General features: G+C 38.5%; 1 protein-coding gene across 8 annotated transcripts in view; it reads right to left on the bottom strand.

The window, feature by feature from the left end:
* The window catches only part of ehbp1 (EH domain binding protein 1), a 140,537-nt gene that overhangs the window by 17,830 nt on the left and 100,066 nt on the right, over positions 1-22,641 (bottom strand). For 2 of the 8 annotated variants that reach the window (XM_084097684.1, XM_084097686.1), the window contains 5 exons: positions 20,198-20,371; positions 17,313-17,464; positions 11,004-11,142; positions 10,505-10,605; positions 8,288-8,414 (listed from right to left, as the gene is read on the bottom strand). In XM_084097684.1, coding sequence (XP_083953810.1) covers positions 8,288-8,414; positions 10,505-10,605; positions 11,004-11,142; positions 17,313-17,464; positions 20,198-20,371 — 693 coding nt within the window. The remainder of the gene's footprint in view (positions 1-8,287; positions 8,415-10,504; positions 10,606-11,003; positions 11,143-17,312; positions 17,465-20,197; positions 20,372-22,641) is intronic. The other 6 variants (XM_084097685.1, XM_084097687.1, XM_084097688.1 and 3 more) reach the window with 3 other exon arrangements.

Genomic DNA, 22,641 nt, shown 5'->3' with positions numbered 1-22,641 from the left:
TGGATCAAATGTATAAATGAGAATATGTAAGTTACTTTGGATAAAATTTGCATAAATGTTAAGTTTTCACCAACTATAATTGCTTGCTTTTCATTAGCTAAAATGTTTGATCTTTTTCTTTTTTTTGCATGAGATATTCACACACAAACCCTGCATTTTCTGTTCTTACCAACAGGACGACAGCGACAGCATGAGACACCAGAGTGATTTTTTTGGCCACGTTGATGGGGGTCATCTGCTTGACACTAACTGGCCTCCAAAAAAAACCCAGGACCAGATGTTACCGAAATGATCAACAACCAAAGCAACAATAGCTGCAGGGGGAGGGAGAGAGCAGCATAAATTAATGGCTGATTTCTCTGGCTTTGATGGAATTAGCGGTACTTCTTTTCTCAATGTGCCATGTGAATGTCCTTGCGTTAAACGTTTTTTTTCTCCTATTCTCTTTCTCTCTCTCTCTCTCTCTCTCTCTCTCTCCCTCTCCCCTTTTCTCCCTTTTTGACAAGTAAGGCCACCCAGCAGAAAGCAACTGATGCAAAACCCCCAAGTAATCCCTGTGTTTATCTCTCCACTGTGGTAAGTCTGAACACAGACCCCATTATCTCACGGATTTGAGCAAACTTTCATTTATTTGTTGGCCTTGGGTATTCTTTCTTCAACTTCGATGCCTGAGTTTAGGATCCCCTGATTCCCCTATTCCAATGTAAATAGATTTGCATAGGGTCACAATGCATCTAGCCGAGTACTGATTAGCTGACAGAGGGGAGGCCTGTTTGCAAAGGTGGGGGGACCCCAGTAGACATGTACATGTAAAAAGGTGCCTTCCAGGAGGGAGCAATGAGCACATACATATGTATCTGTGATTGCATGAAGCTTCTCAAAATCTCCACAAAGCCAAATAGAAAAGGGCTGCTTGCATTCCTGCCCCCATCTCTTGTTCTTGGACCAAAACTAACGGTGTTGAGTTGACTGCACCTGAATTAAGTGCTAAAATTTACACAAATTTACAACAACTTCTGTATTTTCTCAGTAAATGTATGATTTGTAGGCATAATACACAAAGAAACAAGATATTTAGATGACATGTCTTAAAAGAATTTACTCACCTTCAAGTTTTTCCAAACCTGTTTGACTGACTTTCTTCTGTTGAACGCAAAAGATGATATTTTGAAGAAAGTTTCAACTGTTTTAGTCAATAGGGTCCAAAATATCTTCTTTTGTGTTCCACAGAGGAAAGAAATGTGAATGTAAACTGGTTTTTATTTATGATGAAGCATTATATCACGTAGCGTGAGCAATAATTTTAACAAGGACTTTATAGATGCTTTTGACATTTATCTGAAAAATCTTGTGGGTCAACAGATGTAAAATGTTTGCAGTTACAGTAACAAACTACCAGTAAATATGAGCTATAATAGATTTTTAAACTAGCATTAACAAAGGTGGCAGCCTTGGCCCCACCTATTTGGAACGCAAGTGTTTTGGTAAGACATTAGTGTGCATTAAGGACAGGTTGTAGCCATTTAAGAGTATCTCTGTTATCTACTTAGGACCCGCTCTACCTCTCTGTTTACATACTAGAGGTGTGAAATTCTGGGGGGTTATCAGAGCTTGAGCAACACTCCATTTAGATTCACACCGAACCCTGAGAGATGCTGAAATGGCTACCTGTAGAGACGACAAATTAGCACAAGCAGCAAGGTCCCGTCAACACCTGCAGAATGTTTTTCTTGCTAATATATTATTTGCTTTTATTTGCTTAATCCGTTTTCCAAGTAAAGTCTGAGCAAACGATTGCGGAGGGTGAAACACATCTGCTGGCACCCTAGATGTTCAGCCTTTCAGATGACTGTCAAAAGCATTTAAAAAGTCCCTATTATCATTATTTAACAGACGTTACAGCTTGCGCCAAGTAAAATAATGTGCATTGTATCAAAAAATGGTGTTTTCAAAAAGACACTATTCAAAAAATCTTTTTTTGTGCTCCACAGAAGAACAAAAGTCATACAGGTTTGGAATGACATGAGGTTGAATAAATGAATTAAAATTTTTTGGGTGAGCTATACCTTTAAGGTCAAAAGGTACAACAAGATAGGAGAATGAATGCGACATGGCTTAGAGTGAAGGAAAATGGGTTAGTTGAGTGCAGAGGTGCAACTCCCTCTACGTTGTAGTCATTTCACTCCTGCAGTGTGTCTTTGCATAATTTGCTCCTCCTCCCCCATTAGAGCGGTCGGCTCGTCTCCCCGGGCCATGTGTTAGAACAAATTTGAGCAGTGTCATATTGCACGTATTTCAACAAGGCCAATACGGTTCCCGCCCAATTTGCTTAATGAATTAAGCTGAGGAGAGTAATGGATGTGCTAACACTATTAGCCACCCTCCACACATCTGCATTGTCGATTCTGGCGCCATTTTTTTCTCTCTTTTTCTTTCCTCAGGTTTGCTTAAGGACAAATTGATAATGAGTCTCCTCCCTACAGTAACTATAAAAGTAGCTTCCCTCGTTTATCTCTCCATCTCTACTAAGCGGCTAACAGCAGAACAATAGCATTTAAATGGTCATTTCCATTAGCTCAAATGAGCTGTTTTGGGTGTCGTTAGCGTGTTTTAGCATGCTAAAGGTGGGCTGGGGAGAGACGCTGTGTGCTGATAAGGTTCAGGTAGTACGCTAGAGGAATGTGTAGCCTAGAGAGGCCCATACAAAGGGAAATGAACAACAACTGAGCTAGCATAGCAGGGCTGTTAGCACGTGAATGCCCCTAATTACAGGCCAACCCCGCGTCATTACACTTAATTGTAAAGTGTGTCTTAATCAGTTTCCATATGAAAAGGTCTATTAATTAAGTGCATGACTGAAATTCAATTATGTTGTCAGGAGACAATTTGTAAACCAAATAATGATCAATTATGCAAACCGAGTCCCACGCACCCAAACTGTTTTGCTAAGCCTTTTTCACAATGAGAACTTCTCTGAAAAAAATCGAATGTAATAAAATTAAAAACAAATTTAACAACAACACAATTACTGAATGACATTCAAAAGCCCGACTTAAAGAAATACTTCAAATGTCAGACCTGTCAGTGTCTGTTAGCTTTCTTTTCCTAAATATGTGTCAAAGAAATTTTCATTGAACAAAAATTTTCTGTTTGCGACAAAAAGTGGGGTGTTGTGCACGATATGCAAGTTCAAATCTCGGCTGCATCACACAAACCCATTCCCGTCTACTCTCGACCGTCCTCTACATTACAGACAAAAATCAAATAAAAATGAAAAAGACAGACACACACTACCAGTGCCACAAAAACACAACAAAAAAACAGCAGATCATTGAGGTCTTGGCTGGCGTTGCAGAGAGTGGCTCTCTGTTTTTCCACGCGTATGGAGCCGCAGTGGCACGGCACTAGCTGCGTTTGGCTGGGTCTTACTGGAATGGCAGTCAAGGGGGTGGGGGGGGAGAGATGAAAAGGCCTCAAGATGCTTCAATAAAGGGGAGATTATAATAAGCGCCATCATTGTGCCCCTTTTTGAAAATGTTAATCAGGCATATCACTGCCTGCCTGCAATGCCACATGTAGCAGCGTTTAACTTAACTTCACACCAACAATTTAGAGGACAGCAAGGCCACTGCAAAACACAAGGGGGGGGATGAAAGAGAGGGATAGAGGGAAAACGAAAACAAACGGGGATGAGAGGGAGCGCTATGATGGCGACTCATCGTAATTTCCGTGCTGCTATAAAAATCTAAATTACATGTCTCACAATGCAGGCCGTATCTCCTGCAACCAACAAACCCTTCCCCCCGACACCCCCCTCCGCAGACACTATCCACCCCGTGCATTTTATCTTAAGATTCTCAGACAATGCCTGGAGGATCCCCTTCTCTAATCTTCCTTAAAATCCCCTTTCATCCAACTGTTAAAGAATGTTTGAAAGCCTGACACCAGACCAAAAAAAAACCCCTCTTCACATCTGGGAAAAGCTTTTGGAGGCAGGGGTTGCTGGTTGGGGGTTTGAATGTAAAGTCAATGCAACTTAACTAATTAAATTGTTTTTGCCTCTCGAACATTCAAACGGCCTCAGAGATTAAAAATGGCTGATGTGAGGTGTTTTTCTTTCTCGCTTACAGAGATCATCACAATAGACTGGACAAATGCAAGGAGAAATTACACTCATTTTGTTTAATACAAGAGTAGTGCTAATGTCTTACATCATGCATTAATTGAGGCTAAAGGTCTAACCTGTTGATATTAGGTAGCGAGAATACATGACTTCACAAAGGAGATCTACGCTGCGCACGTAACGGTCCGGTGAGAATTAAAACCAGTGGGAAGAACAAAGGCCGCAAAAGCCAGTAGCCGAAAATGGACCATTCTGATGTTAACCAGCTCTTGAAGTCGAGCACATAGTCCAGCACTAAACCTGAATAGGCAGTCACCTCCTGATCCAGCGCTGGCCTTTGGTCATGCCGATAAAAGCCATCCTTATGAGCCGAATTCCTGCGTTTGTCTCCAGGCTTACTTTTCCGCTACTCACGGCGCACGCTTAGCAGGAAGGCTAAACGAGGTCTTTGGTCTTTAAAATTAGAGTGGACAAGCTACCGAACTAGCATGCAAATCCCATGGAGGAGAAAGAATAGGACAGAGGGAGAGAAAAGGGAAAAAAGAGAATTGAAAGAGAGAAAACAGAAGAAAGAGAACAGCAGAGAGGGAGAAAAAAAAAAAAAAAGTTTGCGATTACACCGATAGAACCCGGTGCGTGCCGATTGCGCGAGACATCACAAAACCCGTCTCGTCCCCAGAACCGGGGCGAGTATTATGCTCTAAACACTTTTCCTTCTCTTACTGCGGAAAGATTATACTGGTTATCCTATTAATGCAGCTGAAATGCCATTCTAGTGTCTTTAAGCTCTTGCATAGGAGGTCAAGAGGACTATGCCACCGCTTACAAGCATGCTGTGGATGTAATCTTCCCAAAGTTACAATAATTAATGTTAAGCTTCTTTAGCAATACGTTTCTGAAAGAACTTGCCTGATAATATACTTAAAGCTGTGTTAGCTGTTAGCTGTTGTCTGAGCTCGGAGACCATTTCCCCATGCGACTCACGTAGCCAAGCTTAAATCTTTAGTCAAACTAAGGGGCTGGTTACAAGCATGTTGCCTTAGCCACACGAGCAATTCCATTTCAGTCTTGGCGGAGCTGAGATCTATAAACGCAGACACTCAAGCAATTATTTCTGCATGGCCAACACTGTCTTGGAATGTGGGCAGGGAGAATTAATGTGGGAAAGCTGAGGGGGGGAAAAAGCGGGAAAAAAAGGGACTGATGTTTTGAGACTAAAATATAAAAAGGTGCACATCCGTGAAGAAGCCTGGAAGAGGACGGCCACGTCCCCGAGAATAAAACAAACATAACGGGCCTCCTCTGACACGTTTGTTTTTGCTGGCACAGACTGTGATGGCTTGTCTGTAAACTGCATTAAGCTGATGATATCCGCCTTGTATGAATTTCTGTGACCGCGTCGAAGAAAAGGAGAAAGGATTAGCATGCAATAAAACCTGTGTCAATCTTATCAGACTCAAGTGCAATTTTTAAACATATGTTAATCTCACCTAAAACTCATTCTTTCCCTCTGCTTTTTTAAAATCTCTTATCGAGGACTCTGTAGGTGTGAGGGTTTTTAGAGCGCCTTTAAATGCCATTATTTTCATAATTGTGTTCATTGTTGCAGGTTATAAAGCAATTTGAAAATCATATGTGTGCATAAATGCATGCTGAGCAGATGTCAGGGAGATGCATTCAGAGGGTTGCTGAATATCAAAAGCCGCGCAGATAACATTTACACACATTTCAATGCTGTGAGCTGAAAAATTTCAATGTGATTCGGGACGGTATTGTGCACGGACAGAATGGCGAGTGCGCAAATAGCTTTCCTCTCTCACTTTTGATTTTGCGAAATGTTCAAAATTGATATGTTTTCGTCTAACATATTTAGACGTAATTCTAGGGATGTGGCTAACTGAGGTAATGGTTCAGCTGCTGGTGAGATGGGCATAGAAGCCTGTGTGTGTGTGTGTGTGTGTGTGTGTGTGTGTGAAGGACACTGCTCCCTCTGGTGTGGGAATAACAAGTTCATTAGGCAGGAGCCACCACAGGCCTCTGCCTTCCCCCGAGCGCTCTGTGTTCCGTTTACGGCCTCCTAGCCCATCAGCGGCTGCATCATTAGGGCTCTGCCATAATTAAGAGCTGTTAGAAAGTGAATTCTCCAACTGCAGATTAGAAAATTAAACTATTTACTGATTACATATTAATAGAAGACAACAATGGCAGTCGCCATAAGCTTGGAAGGCAACCAAGGAATACATCTGTGTACTTAATTACCATAAACAATGGTTGCATGGAAATAGAGTTTTATACGCATTCCCTTCTGTAATACGCCTGATATCAGAAGACACTTGACAATTCGTGTTCAATTATCTCCATTCTTTAATGTGCTGTGAACTGCACACAGTAAATAAATTAACCAGCCCAATTACTGTGAATTCATCTGGGAAACAAATGCAAAAAACCAGCAGACTAAGGCAGAGCGTATAATGAGGTGGGGAGGGGGGTAATCAGGGATCACGAGTAGTTCTTAGAACAGTTTTTATATGTATATAAATATAACTTTGTATGTGTACATACATGTACACGCATATATATATATATATATATATATATATATATATGAATAAATATACATGTGTATACATATATATGTAAATGCATACAGATGTTTATTTTAATATGTCTATATATCATGAATTTAATTATTTGCCTAATTTATGTGTATGTATGTATTTATATGTATCTAGTGACCACCCTATATTATGGGTGGAGGAAGCAAATAAATAATACAAAAGTGCATACAAAACATGCATATGCAGAAAAAAATAAATTGAGGAAAACTTTAACTAAATCCCCATGAAATTACAATTATATAATCCTTAAAAGAATTAAGTGCAACACAGCTTGGCAGTATGTTAAATTCAATATGTGTATGTTGAGCATAACATAATGACCATGTTTGTTTTGTGTATTATTGGCTATAGAAGCTGTTACTGAAGATCATGTTGTCTGTGAACCTGACTGAGGCATGAATTCACCCGTTTGCAGTGCTGAAATGCGTGCACTAGCTCAGACAGGTAAGCACATTAAGGTGAGAATCGTACACATGGTCTGGTGTGTAACAGAGCCTCTTATTTCTGTGTGAGTGTGTAAATATTGCTGAAATGTCTGGTTTGGTTCTCCACCTGCTAGGGCATTCAAGCCATTTATCATTCAGAGCGAGAAAAAACCCTTCAAACGGACACAGCGGCTTTGACTTCAACAGGGTCCAGGTGAGTGGGGAGAGAGAGAGGGAGAGAGAGAGAGAGAGAGAGAGAGAGAGAGAGAGAGAGGATGGATGGAAGGTTGGGCAAACACAAAACAGTGATAGTCATGATATCATCCTCAATGTGATGGAAAAGCAAAAAAATTCAATCGTCTACTTTACCCTCCTTTTTTCACGACGCTACCCTTGTGAGAAATTATTGTTTCGTATCAGCATCTGGATGGCAGGAGGTTGTTCTTAAATTTGGGTTATTGAGGTGCTGGAGCCATTGCCGTTCTCACTCAGAACGAAGCTCTATGTTTTAACAAAGGCTCAGCAGCCCTTTTTCCCTGCTATACACACCTGAAAGATCACCCCACATTCTTTCATATGTGTATATGTGAGGAGAAGAGAGAGAAATAGAGGGAGGGGGAGAGAGAGAGAGAGAGAGAGAGAGAGAGAGAGAAAGAGAGAGAGAGAGAGGAGAGCAAGAGCATGTATCTATTAATATGTTTCTTTCATTATTTCAACATTTCCTTTTCTGTCCAGCCCCCAAATAGCAACCCTCCCCGCTTCTCTTTCTCCCCTCTTCACCCTTTACCCCTCTGCCGTATCCCCCTCTCTCCCTCCTTCTCTCTCTCTCTCTTCTACAGCATATCATTGAAGGCCAGATATGGGGTTCTGTTGCGCATGGCTGCACGGTACTGTTCAATAGTGGCTGGCTGGCGGACGCTATCAGCACTAGTTATCAGCTCCCATGAAGGCTCTCTTATCACGGCGGCCCAGAGAGCCTCCCTGCATCCTCACCGCCCCTTTTCATATCCCCGCTGCCGCCCCAACATCCCGGCTTCAAAGATTCACACTTCCCAAACTCCATAAGAGTTTGTGAACGCTCAATTTGCCAAAACTGTTTACAGTGTAATTGGGCGGCGTACCTGTGTCCATGAGATAGCGCAGACGCTTTTCCACACGCGAGGCCCGCGTGTCGATCTGCCTCTGCTCGCTCTCCAGCGCCGCCAGTTCTCCCACCACGTACTGACTGGTGTCTTTGAACGCTTTCTGCTGGGCAAGAACAAACGAGAGGAAGGGGGAGTGATGAGAGGTAAGAAATGAAGCATCACATCCTGGGTTTATACAGCTTTTTAATACCAGGGGAACAGTGGTCAGAATAATTACTGGTGAATATTACTTTAATTAATTAAGCGAATGAATGTTCTTTTTTCTGCTTTCTTTCAAAATTATGATGTGATAAAAATGATTCAAAAACTTTCCCAAATTAGGTTCATTACAAAGATGAGGTAATAAATAACAATAACAATAATACATACATTTAAAAAGATTTTTTTTTTTTTTTTTATATATTAAATAATAATATATTATATGTTTTTAAATCATATTAACAATTTAAAATATGTTAAAAATTGTATACATGATTTTAAAATTAAATTAAATTCTGAATAGGTTTAAAGATTTATTTATTTATTTTTATTTATTCATGGCTTAATAATGTTGATTTGCACAGTTACAAACTTTAGCTTTAAATGCTGAGAATGTATATAAAATATATTAGATTCAATTAAAAATATATATTTTTTCTGACTATGTTTGAAGATTTAGACCCATATACCCATACTATAAAGACTGCAGCTTTAAATGCTGAGGTTTGACTTCATATGTCAAGCCTGGAGGCAGGAGGGTGCGCTTACACACCAATATAAACACACGCTAAATGACCACAGAGAGAATCCAGTTTTACAGCAGTCTGGAGACTGACACGCAGAGAGGCAAAATTGAAATATGTTGGAGAGGTGGGTCAGTGCCTAAGGGCCTATCAGCAGGGATCTAAGAGATCTACACAGCACACGTGTGTGCTCAGATTCACACATGTACGCGTTTGGAAACATGCTTCTATTCTTTTACGCATGTGGCCCTGGTGCCAGCACCCTCTGGCTCATGGGAAACACTGAAGTGAGGGATGAGACAGTGATTAGGGACAAATACAGTAATTAAACTGCACGCTTATTTCCAAGTGTGTGATAGTGACAAGCACTCCCACCCCCCTTTCTTCCACTCGTTTATCACCCAACCTCTGTCCTCTCCTCCTTCCAACCTTCCTAATATTCTAAGAAAAGTGGGGGAGGGGGAAAAGAGTGCTAATTTAAATTCACATCCTAAAGATTGCTGCAAAAATATATATATTTTTTAGTGCTGATGCAACTTATTTCATAATAGGAAAGAGGGAAATGGGGAAGAAAGTTTTTTTTTCATCCAAGACAGCACTTTTTCTGCCTGAGTCCTCCTGCTGTCCATCAAACTCTACCTTCCTCTTCCTCGCTGCTCTATCAAATACTTCTCCCACAAATCAATTTTACACATGATCAGCCCCCTCCCCCTGCTCTCGCCTCTCTGCCATAATTAAGTGTTGAAATTTCCATATATATTATATTAATGCAAACATCATTCGCTGGGTAATTCAGCTTGAGCTGGGTAATGGGCAAGTTCAACACCCATTAACCCCTACACAGAGAGGGGCAAAGCTGGTCTCTACTGACCTTCCCTCTCTCTCTTTCTGTGTCTCTATCTCACTCTTCCCAGGATATGTTTCTCTATGCTCTGTCCCTATACTTGGTGCTGCAATAATTAAAATACTGTAGTTTCTTTAGATCAGCCCGCATAGAGAGAATGAAAGAAATTATAATTGCATAGTTCTATAATTATATATATATATATATATATATATATATATATATATATATATATATATATATATTCACACTACGTGTTTATTCCCTTAAAAATAAATCAATAAATTGTTTTGATGGACATTGGAACCAGAAATGGAGAGGGGAAATTCAGGACAAATTGAAAGTGTTCTGAGAAAAAGACAGAAAGGTGGAGTGAAAGAGGTATATCCACTGCTCTGTCCATTTCCTTTTTTCCTAATCTTACAATTATCAGGGAATAGCAGTCTAATTTGGCTGGTCTCTTTGGCTTTAGGGAAGAACAGATTGACATCAGCGTTCAAAAACCTCTCTGCCCCTCAGACAGATGTGAGTGACTGTGTGCGACTGTGACGTCCAACTATGACCTGGTGTCACAGACAACATCAGAACGAGCAGCGCTGACAGAGAATTTAAATATGCATTAAGTACTTCATCTTCAGTTGGCTTTCGTCCTTCCATCTCTGTCAGAGCTCCTCTCTCCTCGCCACTCCTCTTCAGATCTTCAGGCACGGATCTCTGCCTTTTAACCTCTAAAAAAAAGAGAGAGAGATATTAAAAGTTGGTTGATTCTCACCTGACTAGAAATTTAAAATATACTTTTTTAAATCAGATTAACCTAACCCATTAAAACTAACTAACCCATCTCCATTAAAACAATCACTAGGCACATATAAACACCATATAAAGCTGTTATTAAACTATTAGTATTCTTGAAGACCTTTAAGAGACACTTCAATACTCATTTTACAATAAGCCTAATTGGCAGAACTGAACCACAAACCTGAATGTAACAGACATGCTCATCTTTATGCATTAAATATACAAATTTATTAATTACTTAAGTGTTCCACAATGCAAAATCCTCCAAAATCTTTGTTTATGCAGTCAAACTGGAGGAAGTGACATCAGCGGAAGTAAAGGACCTCACCTGGCCTGGTCTCTACGTATTGGCTGAATGATTTGAGCTGTGTTTTCCTGACAGCAGACTCCTTGTGGAAGACAACGGGACTGCGCAGACGTTCCGTAGCCCTGCGGAGACGCTCTGCGTGCAATTCATCCACATTATTCTATAAACACATTAAAAAAAGAGAGGGAGGGATGAAGGGAGAAAAAAAAAAAAAGAGAGTAAAAGAGCAGTTAACTTAAAAGTAGAGCGGAGTCATTTGAATAAAAGTTGCTTCTGATGTTGGTCGACATTAAAGAAAAGAACAAATTAGACACACATGGCCAAAAATGTTTAACGATGGAGTGCCGTGCCTGAAGAACGGTCTAGGAAAGGTTCTGCAGCATTTGGTACATCTCAGAGTCCCATATTAACTCACAAGCACAAAGGAAATAAGGCAATTAAGTCTACTTTCAACAAAACCTGAGCCAGAAAATGTATTCAGATTATGCAAATTAAAAGCACTATTGTCTTGGAAGCGAACATGTGTTAGCAGCTTCTCACTGCGGCTTCCAATCACCTCAATATTAAAATGTGTTATTATGTGCCGGGCCCAATAAGCCAAGCAGACTGGAAAGCGAAACGACGGCGTTCAGAATAACATTTGCAACGTCAATAATAATAATAGGAAACGTCTAATAAAGTTCGCAATTAGCGAACACGTTCCACTGCTTGAGACTAGGAGGGAGAAACATTGTTAGTGCAGACGCTAGCTCACTGGTGTGTGTACAGAAACCGCACAGCTAATAAAGACAAGCGTGCACAGACACACATACCACCTCTGGCCTGTTTATACTTAAATTATAACTTCTGAAAACAAAGCTACAATTAGCATCTCCCTAGAGAACAACAAATTTAGCCTGTGTGAATATTAACAGTTATAGCTGTTTATTCAACTAATCCCACGTGTTTAAATGGAGGATATCAGCTGTCACAGCCCTAATCTGCAGCTTCTCTTCAGCCATCATGACAGATTGTAACTTAACTTTCAGAAATTCCTATAGGCTGGATTAGAAAACACTTGGGGTACTTGGATGTGTGTGTATATTATATATATATACCTGCCTGAACATACATATACATATACACATACATACATACATACATACATACATACATACATATACATACATATATACATATATATATACATATATATATATATATATATATATATATATATATATATATATATATATATATATATACACACACACACACACACACATATATATATATATATATATATATATATGTATATATGTATATATGTATATATATATATATATATATATATATATATGTATGTATATATATATATATATATATATATATATATATATATATATATATATATATGTGTGTGTATATATATATATATATATATATATATATATATATATATACACATACACATATATATATATATATATATACATATATATATATATATATATATATATATATATATATATATATATATATATATATATATATATACATATATACATATATATATATATATATACATATATACATATATATATATATATATATATATATATATATATATATATGTATATATGTATATATATATATATATATATATATATGTATGTATATATATATATATATATATATATATATGTGTATGTATATATATATATATATATATATATATATATATATATATACATATACATATATATATATATATATATATACACACATATATATACATATATATATATATATATATACATGTGCATGTTCACTGTTCACATCTTAACCATTCTTTACTACTTCTACAGCATTTGTTAATCTCAACATTTACTAATACATCTTTAAGATCAAAAGTTGTACCTGTTAATATTAAGTAATGCACTATGAACTAACATGAATATTTTTATTAAGTTAAATAAATTCTGTAGAAATGTATTGATCATTGTTAGTTTGTTAGTTAATCCATTAACTAATCTTAACAAATGTGACCTTATTATAAAGTGTTGTGGAATTTAATAAAACATTTTTTTATAAAAAATAAATAAAAATCATCTTAAATATCATCACATGACATTTTACAACCTTGATTTTCCTCCAGAAAAACATCTTGAATTTAGAAATTAAAACATGCTCATCATAGAATAGGTAAAATAGATGAATTATGTGTGTACATTTTTGAATAAATAAATAATAGATATGATGGAGAAAAAAACAAAATATACTCATTCATAAAACATCATACAATGGCAATCTGATGGTGAAAAAATGTCACCCTAAGTCCGTCCCTATAAGTGGAATGAGTACAGCAGTCATCACACAAAACCAAAGGCGTGAGCGTGTTACGTGTTAAAACGACACATTCAACAGCCTGGATCTCTAGAGACAGCTCAACAAAGCCCTTTAACCCTGTCTGATTCCTCTCATGTTAAAGTCCAAAGAAAACAAACAGGATTCAAACCCAAAGCCCCGCTAGAATCCTCGTTTCCCGGAGGACCCAAGGCCTCCAACCCTCGCTAACAACCCCTTCCTTGAAACACCTGCCCCCACGGCCCCTCGGTACCCCTGGCTGGGGAAGATATCAGGGCTATCCCCACATCGCGATCAGCGCTTTTTAATCTGTTATCGTCCCGATCATTATTGTGGTGGTGGGTATTATTTTGGCAGAGGTGTGTGTGTGTATCTGGGATGCGTGACTAATGTTGCGGTCTGCTGCTCATTGCAGGCGGTTATCGTGTGCCACCATGGCAGCAGGCTCACAGTGCATAGAGACAATTGCTAATGAGACACAACCGGCAGCACTGGGGGACTGCAGTGTGTGTGCTGGGGGGAACCGTTCTGTCCCAAACCGTTATACTATGGCCTCGAGGAGTTGTGGGACGGGAGAATCCTCGAGGGATGGAACGATTGAGTCAGATTTTTTTAAGAGTTAAAAGACGGTACTACAAGAGCAGGCCTTGAGAGAGAGAATGTGATCCTAATGCGTTTGTCTTAAAAAGGCAAGAAAAGACGTGGAGGAGGAACACATTTGATACTCAAACTTCTTCATGCAGACAAGGTTGCAATGGAGAATAGGGTGAAGGTCAGTAGAGACAAGAGAAAGCGTGAGCTGCTCTTTCTTTGAAACCCCAATAACCACTGAGGCTCAGAGCTGCAGTGCTCGTAACCCTGCTGATCCTCCCCTGGGCTTTGGCCTGTTGTGTAGGCCTGCAGTTCTGCAGCAGGTGCTGGACTGTTCATAGAGAAAGACAGTACAAGACCCTCATCACTAAAAGCCATTTCATAATGAAGGCATACTATTTTGAAGGAATATTATTATTAAAAACACCATTATGAAATACTGGCACCTAATATCTGATGATTCTTCTCTTCAGGATAAATTTAAGGATCCACCTTTGTTTGTGTCCAGACGGGGCCCTAACCTCCGCAACAGGGTAGTAAAAGCATGCATAAGATCAGCTCCTACCCAAACACTCTTAGCACCTCTTAGGGATGGTAACTATCCCTGTGGCAATTGTGCCCAATGTAATAATACACACAAGACCTGTAACTTTAAACATCCCAGATCCGGTAAGAGCTACAATGTGAAGGGCATTATTACATGTAAAACTAAGAATGTTATTTACATTTTAAGATGTCCTTGTGACATGGTGTATGTGGGAAAGACCACACGTAGTTTAAAACAGAGGATAAGCGAGCATAAAAGCTCTATCAGACGTGCTGACCCTAACTACCCTGTGGCCTGTCACTTTACAGAGTGTGCTCACTCAGTCTTTTCTCTCCGTTTTCAGGGAATTGAGCAGATTAAATTATCTAGAGGTGGCAACATTGATAAAGTGCTATGCCAAAGGGAACTGTACTGGATTCATACTTTGGATGCCTTATATCCCAAAGGTTTAAATGTGGATTTCGACATGAGTGTCATGTTATAGTCACAGCTGTACTGTTTTTATAAGTCTTGAATACTGCAGTTTATGAAGGTTTTTACTGATGTTCTTGCAGTCTTCATGTACTTATACAGCATGTATGTATGTATATATGTGCTTGTATTTTTGTATATCTGTACTTTTGTTTGTTTCTTGTATTGGGGATTTTCACTATGGGGAGTAAATGTGTAAATTATGTAGATAACTCAATATGTTGGGTAGGTTAAAGAAAAACTACAACTCCCACCATTGGACTACAACTCTCCTACCTGGCTTCCACAGGTGTGGTAATCACTGTTGATTGTCCTGATGTGTTTGAACACAGTTAAGTTGATTGCTACATTGATTGTCTGTATGCCCTGAGGATGGTCGTCTGACCGAAAGCTTGGCTATTAAATTTGCTGAAAGGATTCAAGTGTGCAGACAGTTTTATTTATTATAATGAAGGCATACTAGAAATTATCGGTTAAATCACCTCATCTTACAGTTACTAAGATTGTTAGACTTTTCCTCAGAAACACTTGCCAGTTCTTGACAATATTTTTCAAGTGCACATGTATACATTTTTTGCTTAAATAAGTGTCATATACTACCATTCAAAAGTTTGGGTTAAGTATGGTTTTAATTTTAGAAAAAGAAATGAATACTTTTATTCAAGCAAGACATTTATATTACAAAAGATTTATTTCAAATAAATGCTATTCTTTTGAACTTAAGCAGCACAGTCATTTTCAACACTGATAATAAGAAAAGTTTCTTGGCCACCAAATCAGCCTATTAGAATGATTTCTGAAGGATCATGTGACTCTGAACACTGGAGCAACTGCCATCACAGGAATAAATTATTACTTTTTAAAAAGAAATTGTAATAATATTTCACAATATTACTGTTTTTACTGCATTTTTGATTAAACAAATGCAGCCTTGGTGAGCATAAGTGACTTTGCAAATTTTTTTAAAAAAAATTAAAAATTCTTACCAACCACAAACTTTTCAATGCTAGTGTAGCTGAAAGTAAATGCAGAAAATTAATGTTTTCTCATGGCAGTTTTTCCATTAATTTTGTTAAAGTTACTGCTAACACTTAATAATTTTTATTAATCAAAATAAATTATGTGTAGAAATTATGCTATTATTGGTTAAGTATTAGCAATAATATAACTGGGTAAATATTCTTCTTCTCCAACCCAAATTAATCGTTGTATGTGTGACAATTTGCTTCATCCTCGTCATGTCTGTATATCTGTCTCTGGAATCCAACCTATGTGTGACTAGTCCTTGGGAAACCTCGACCAATTATTTCACACCTGCTGCAGTGCACTGAAAGAGGCCTGCCGACTCAAACGAACACATCACTGCAGTCATTGTGCATCAAAGAGCCTGCTAACATCTGCTCACAGGAAATCCCCTCTGTCAGCAGAGAGAAAGAGAGAGGCAGAAAGGGGCGAACAGGTGGGGGAAGGTAGTCGCCAGCATCTCTGAACATGCCCTGAAGTCACCACCTGGGGGCTCTGAATACAACAGCGAGATAGGAGGTCATCACACACGCGTATAAACACCAAGCAGTCAGCAGTGCACCGGTATGCATGTTCTTAGACACAGAACGCTGGTATTTAATAAACAAGGTAAATCAATCCACTGCATGTCAACGTCGTGAGCCACACGCTGCTGTCGATACATCCCAAAGCTCTCTTCTCTCTCAGAAAAGGTCAGGTGTGATATGAGGTAATGGCTGTGAAATGTCATTCATGTGTTCTGGCTTAATATATAAACACATGATGATCCTCAGACAAAAAATAAACAAGAGACAGCAAATCAAAGAAAATCAACCCGTCTTGGCCTTTTACCTCACACACGCATAGAAGAGAATGAGAACCAAGCCAATCATTTCATACTGTTAAAACTACCATAACAAACCTACAATAAAATACAATAAAGAAGCTCTCAATGCCCTTTGGGAATGTTTAGTTGGGTACATTTTTGCATATCATGATGAAAATTCTTGTAGTTTCTATGTAGTTACAAGGGTGTTCTGGGTGGTTGTTTAAGAGCCCATAACAAAAGAGCACAGCCCCAAGTCTGTATGATATTCTGATCCCTAAATATGGCTCAGGTCCTCCTTCATTGTAAAGCTTGTTTTTAATACTCATTCTATCTTAAAATCTGTTCCAAGTCACCTAGAAAAGTAAATATTACACCTTTTATGCAACAAGTCACACAATTTGAAGTGACTCTCATGTCTTACTCAACAAAGTTTATTACTTATGGTTAGGAGTTCACAATGATTTCCTAAGTATGAGCAATAATATTAGTTCTGCTTGCTTAGCGAATACAATTAAAGATAGAGCAGGTGGGGTGTAAATGTTACCTGCAGGCCGCCTGATTCAGGGCTGAGGGGTGAAGTACTGGATGCCGTCAGTGATGAAGAAGAGGATGAGGAGGAAGGAGAGCTGCCACCCTGTGGCCGAAACTCTGTGAGCTTCTTGAGCTTCAGGTCCACATGCCTGCTGTTCATCACACCTAAAAAGAGAAAGAGAGAGGGAGGAAGTGTTATATGCAGTAGGCCACTCGTCTCCAACACACAGATAAGCAGAGGACATGACAATGTTTGCCCTTAAGCAAACTGGCCCTCTCAACCTCATACACACTCACATATACACACACTTTTCTGGAGAGATAGCGAGATGCTGTGAGCACAACACACCTGGAATGTCTCCCTTGATTCATGGCACCCACAAACATGTTGTGAATTAAACAATTTTTTGACGAGTTTGTTGTTCCCAATGCACCCTTGAATTTCAAATTGCTGAGCAAAACCCATTTCTGTTGGGTGGATTTTACAGAAATATATAATGTACACTACAGTTCAAAAGTTTGGGGTGAGAAAGGTTTTGTTATGCTCAGCATACCTGTATTTATTTGATTAAAAATACAGTAATTGTTTCTTAAGACTTTGTCAATTTTCATCAATATAATGTGTCCTTACTGAATAAAAAGTATTAATGTTTTTACTAACACCAAACGTTTGAAAGGTAGAGTATATTAATTCTGTATATAAATATTCTTATTGTTTTGTCTATTTCATAAGAATATCATTACATATTTACATATGTAAATATTTTTCCCTAAGTGTATTATTTAATTACTAAATGCATTACTTATTAACAAACAATACATAATGAAACGCATAAATTTATATCTTCATTTTAATACAATTATGATACATATTACATATAAATTATTTATTTAAACATTTTGTAAATAATCAAATGTGATTAAATGATTTTATAATTATGATATTATAATGTAAAATTATTAACACATTTTAACATTATTAATAACGTTATCTAGAGGCCTTGCATTATTGTTGTTTTCCAGTTTCTCTCTTGGAAAAAAAGAAGAGAGAAAAACTCTTTAACTTGCTTTGTTGAGATCACAAAACAAGACAAAAATAAATGAAAATAATGCACAACTTTTGTGAGCCTCTGTATATGCCACAATGAACTTTGTACTGTACTGTTTGTGAACTAATCCTCTCGGGAATTAATCAGCGCTGTGTATTTCCACACAAGATTTCTCACAGCTTTAGCTGCATACTGAAAAAAATCAAAACAAATCAATGGACACTCGGATAGACTCCCGCTGAAACGCTATCCATTCATTTAGCTCTAATTCAATGGACACTCGGATAAACTCCAGTTGAAACGCTATCCATTCATTTAGCTCAAATTCAAGAAATCTCTAGCTTTCCTCTATCTATTTTTGAAACTGACTGCACATGTGCACGGCTTAAAGGGAACAGTGCTAGTCCCTGTGATTAACTGAAAGAGAAACAACCCACAATACCTCCTCTTTCTCTTCAAATGAACAATGACTTCTAAATTTCTTCCTTCCCAGGCAGACTTGTCTTTCACATGTGTTGGTGCCCTATTTTATGTTCTCCAAGTCTGTCTTTCTCTAGTAACCTTTCACTAGCAGGTGTAGCCTTGCCCTCTCTCTCTCTCTCATCTGGGCTAGAGATGAAAGTGAGGTGAGGAAGCTTTTCATGTGGGTCCTGTTCTCCTCGTCTCCCAGCATCCCTCTCTCTCGCCCAAAAAACACCACAGGAGTCATTTGTATTTGTGTGTGTGTGTGTGTAGTGACCAACAGTTTTGCTCAAACACAAGAGTCACATCCCCAACTAACTAAAGGTGTGCACCATGATAATGACATGCATTCATTTCTGTCATGACAACTCTCAGAGTGTTTGGCATGGTAATGGGTATGACAATGTTGATATATTTGGTTGATATATTTGGTCTTGGCGATATAAATCTGCTACGCTGCTGCAAAGCAAGTATGGGACTAGCTACTGCCAATACATACACGACACGCTGCTGCTGTACAATATAGCATACATGAATTACCCGTAGCAGATCTATACAGGTGGAACTGGGGAAGGTGAAGGGTTTCTGAAAGTGTGCTGCAACTGCTACAGAAAATGCTGACCAAGTATTTAAAGGTTGAGCATGCAAGCTCATTTTCTACTGATACAGCAGTAACCAATAAGCTGTGCCCTAGAGAATGATGTGATTGCAAGCAGGTCCAACTGTGCTATGAAGAAAAAAAAGTAAGACTGAAATGAGCAAAATGAGCTCGTTTTTCATAATCACAATGCAGGAAAAAAGTCTGTGAAAATATAGACCTTTTCAGACAAAAACACAAACCAAACAATGTAACAAACAATGTAGATAGACTACATAAGTTAACTAAAGAGAAGGAGAATAAATCATATATATCATATCATATGACTTGCTCAGCAAGACACAAAAACAAAAAACATCTCTTCAGAAGATATAATTGTGTTTGTCTTGAGAATATGTTCAAATAGTTTTTAATTAAACTAATTAAACTCTTACAGACACAAACAACCCTTCTGTGTCTGAAACAGATGAGCTTATTTTGAATTAAAAGAAATACATTTTAAAAGGTGCTTAAAATAGAAAGTAATTTGGACCAAAGATTTTATTATTATATATCAATATGACCATAATGATAATAATAATAACACGATTTCAGTTTAATTTTAATTAATCATGCAGCCCTACTAAATGAAGGGTCATTATGGTAGGATAAAAGGTCAAAGGTTAAAAAAAAAAAAAAACTAAAGTTGAAAACTAACAGAAGTAGATGCAAACAGATAAATCACTACACACAAGCGTTACCATGCACACACGTTCAAACACAAGCACAAGTCATGCAGTGTTGGGTTACCCAGAGAGGCCAAGTCACTGGCAGAGTTAGTAAAATCATCCTCCATTAGACATGAAGAAGACAGCTCCTCCTCAGGGTTAGTATGCGAGGCATCATCAGCGTGAGACGCCGCCGCCTCAATATCACTCCTGCCCTCCTCATCCACACCCTCCACACTCACCCCATCCACCACGTCTGCGAGCAAACAAACAAACAGGGATGGCCAAAAAAAAGAGAAGAGCAAAGAGACAGAGGTGGTTAGTGAAGCATTGAGCGTTAGTTCGGCATTCCAGCGGGAAAGGAAACTTTGCATGTTAGTTAATAGTCAGAAAAGCATTTGTTTAGACCCATTTATACATAAAACGGTAATTCCTTAACAAAAAGTTTGCTGCTGTCACATTGGGGTGTGTTTGTTTGAGCTGAGAAAAAATCAGGCAGATGGCTGAGAGTGTCTGGCAGAGAGCTGAGCTTTATGTGTGTGTGTTGCACGGCAGATTTGGCCTTGACGGCAAAATCTCCTCCAGAGTTCCTCTTCCGCATCCACAGATCTGAATCCCACAGAGCCCTTGACAATACACACTCAATCCAAACACATCGATCTCATTCAGTTATATGGTAACTAGAGCAAAGCCGCACACACACACGCTTAAATAAGAGACAGAACAAATAGGAAAAATGGTGCTGTATGATTTAAGGAAAAAAATCTAATTGTATTTAGTCTGATTGCCATTTAAAATGTGATTTAAAAAAGGTTCCAGGTTTCCTGTGCTTGTTTGTAAGTCTGCACAATTTGGCCAAAATGTTTGTGATTTGTGAAATGTTTGTGAATACCATTAATGTAATTTTTTTTTTTTAACAATAGTACTAAATATAAATATTAAAATTAGAAATATTACTATTGTAATATTTCAATGTAAAATAAAAAGAGTTTTGAAAAAATAATGTAATTATTTTATTTTACACTACAACTGTAAAGTTACAACAATTTCAGCATTTATGCACGACTTCATTTCTTAATTTTCAAACGTTACTCCATAAAGCTTTTATTTTGGTGGAAAACCAGAGAGACTTAAGGCTTCTCTCGTGTTGACAACAGCTGGTTTATAAGCACTTTTCATTACAAGTTTGGGAAGTTTGTCATCATCCCAAACGCACGTTATAAGCAACCCAAACTCAAGAGCAAATGCAGAGATGGAGTTCAAGTGGAGCAGCATTTAATGTAAACCGAGCTGCTCTGAGACACTGAAAACACTGGTCTTTTATGTGCGAGCAGCTCATGATCCAGAGTGCTTTACTTTGAACCACCCAGCACATATATTTATATAATAAAATAACAGGTTTTGTGATTTGATTATCGTACAAAGCCATATCATGATTTTGGTTTTATTTCGATTAATCGTGCAGCCCTGTATGCAAATGACATTCTCCAGAAAAAAACATTTTGAAAATCAGAGAAAAAGAAATTTCCTTATTTCCTTTCTCTCATGCTTTTTTAATTTACTTTCCATTATATAGCAACACACACACACACACACACACACACACACACACACACACACACACACACACACACACACACACACACACACACACACACACACACACGGCAGTGCTAAGCTAATTAACAGAACGCATTCTGCTGGAGTTGGTGAAAGTTTTGCTGGTGAATGTTTTGCTCTACTCAGCTTGAGCTCTCTCAGAATTAGAGCAGAGTGTTTGTGTATTCAAGTGTGTATGTGTGAGTGTGTGTGTTGGTGGGATTATGCGTTCTGCACGATAGGCCTTGTGCATCAAGCCTATAGCATTTCCCTCCAACCTGATTTTTAATGAGTTCTACAATTAGCAGAGTTCAACAGCCTGAAAGGCCAAATAAACCGTTTTTTTAAACTGTCTTTCTTTCTCTCCCTCTCTCTGACCCGTTTTTCCTCGGCTCTGTCCATATGCAGGTTTGTCCATCTCTGCAGGCCATGAGATGTGTTCTGTGGAGTTTCCGAGATGTGGTAAACGCGTGATTGTGGAGGAGGGAACACTATTAGGCGGACAGGGAGAGGATGAAGAGAAAATGGAGGGCGTCAAAGAGGGAGAGATGAAAGAGATAAAAGGAGAGGAATATTGTGTCTCCCCTTGAGCTGTGAAATGGTACACACGGACACGAGCCGGCACAGAATTAGGCACAGCGGCTAACCTGCTATGTTAACACCTTGCGTATTAAACAAAACCTTGACGCGCCGCTAACACCCCTCTCGCTCGACGTACGGGCACGCTTTTAATTATACGCAGCAGCTAGCCACAACGCTAACACCCCTCGGCGTAAACACGTTTAATAACACACCACAGCTACCCGCTATGCTAATGCCCCACTGTTCCGCACAGTCCTCCCAATGGCTAGCGCTACACTAACGTGCCGTCTCATTGTCCTGTAATGTGAAATAAAAGGACAAATGGTGGCTGATGATAACGCGGGA

Source organism: Abramis brama (assembly GCF_963993115.1).
Source record: "Abramis brama genome assembly, chromosome: 21".
Classification (NCBI taxonomy): Eukaryota; Metazoa; Chordata; class Actinopteri; order Cypriniformes; family Leuciscidae; genus Abramis; species Abramis brama.
This window is presented reverse-complemented; position numbering and strand designations above follow the sequence as displayed.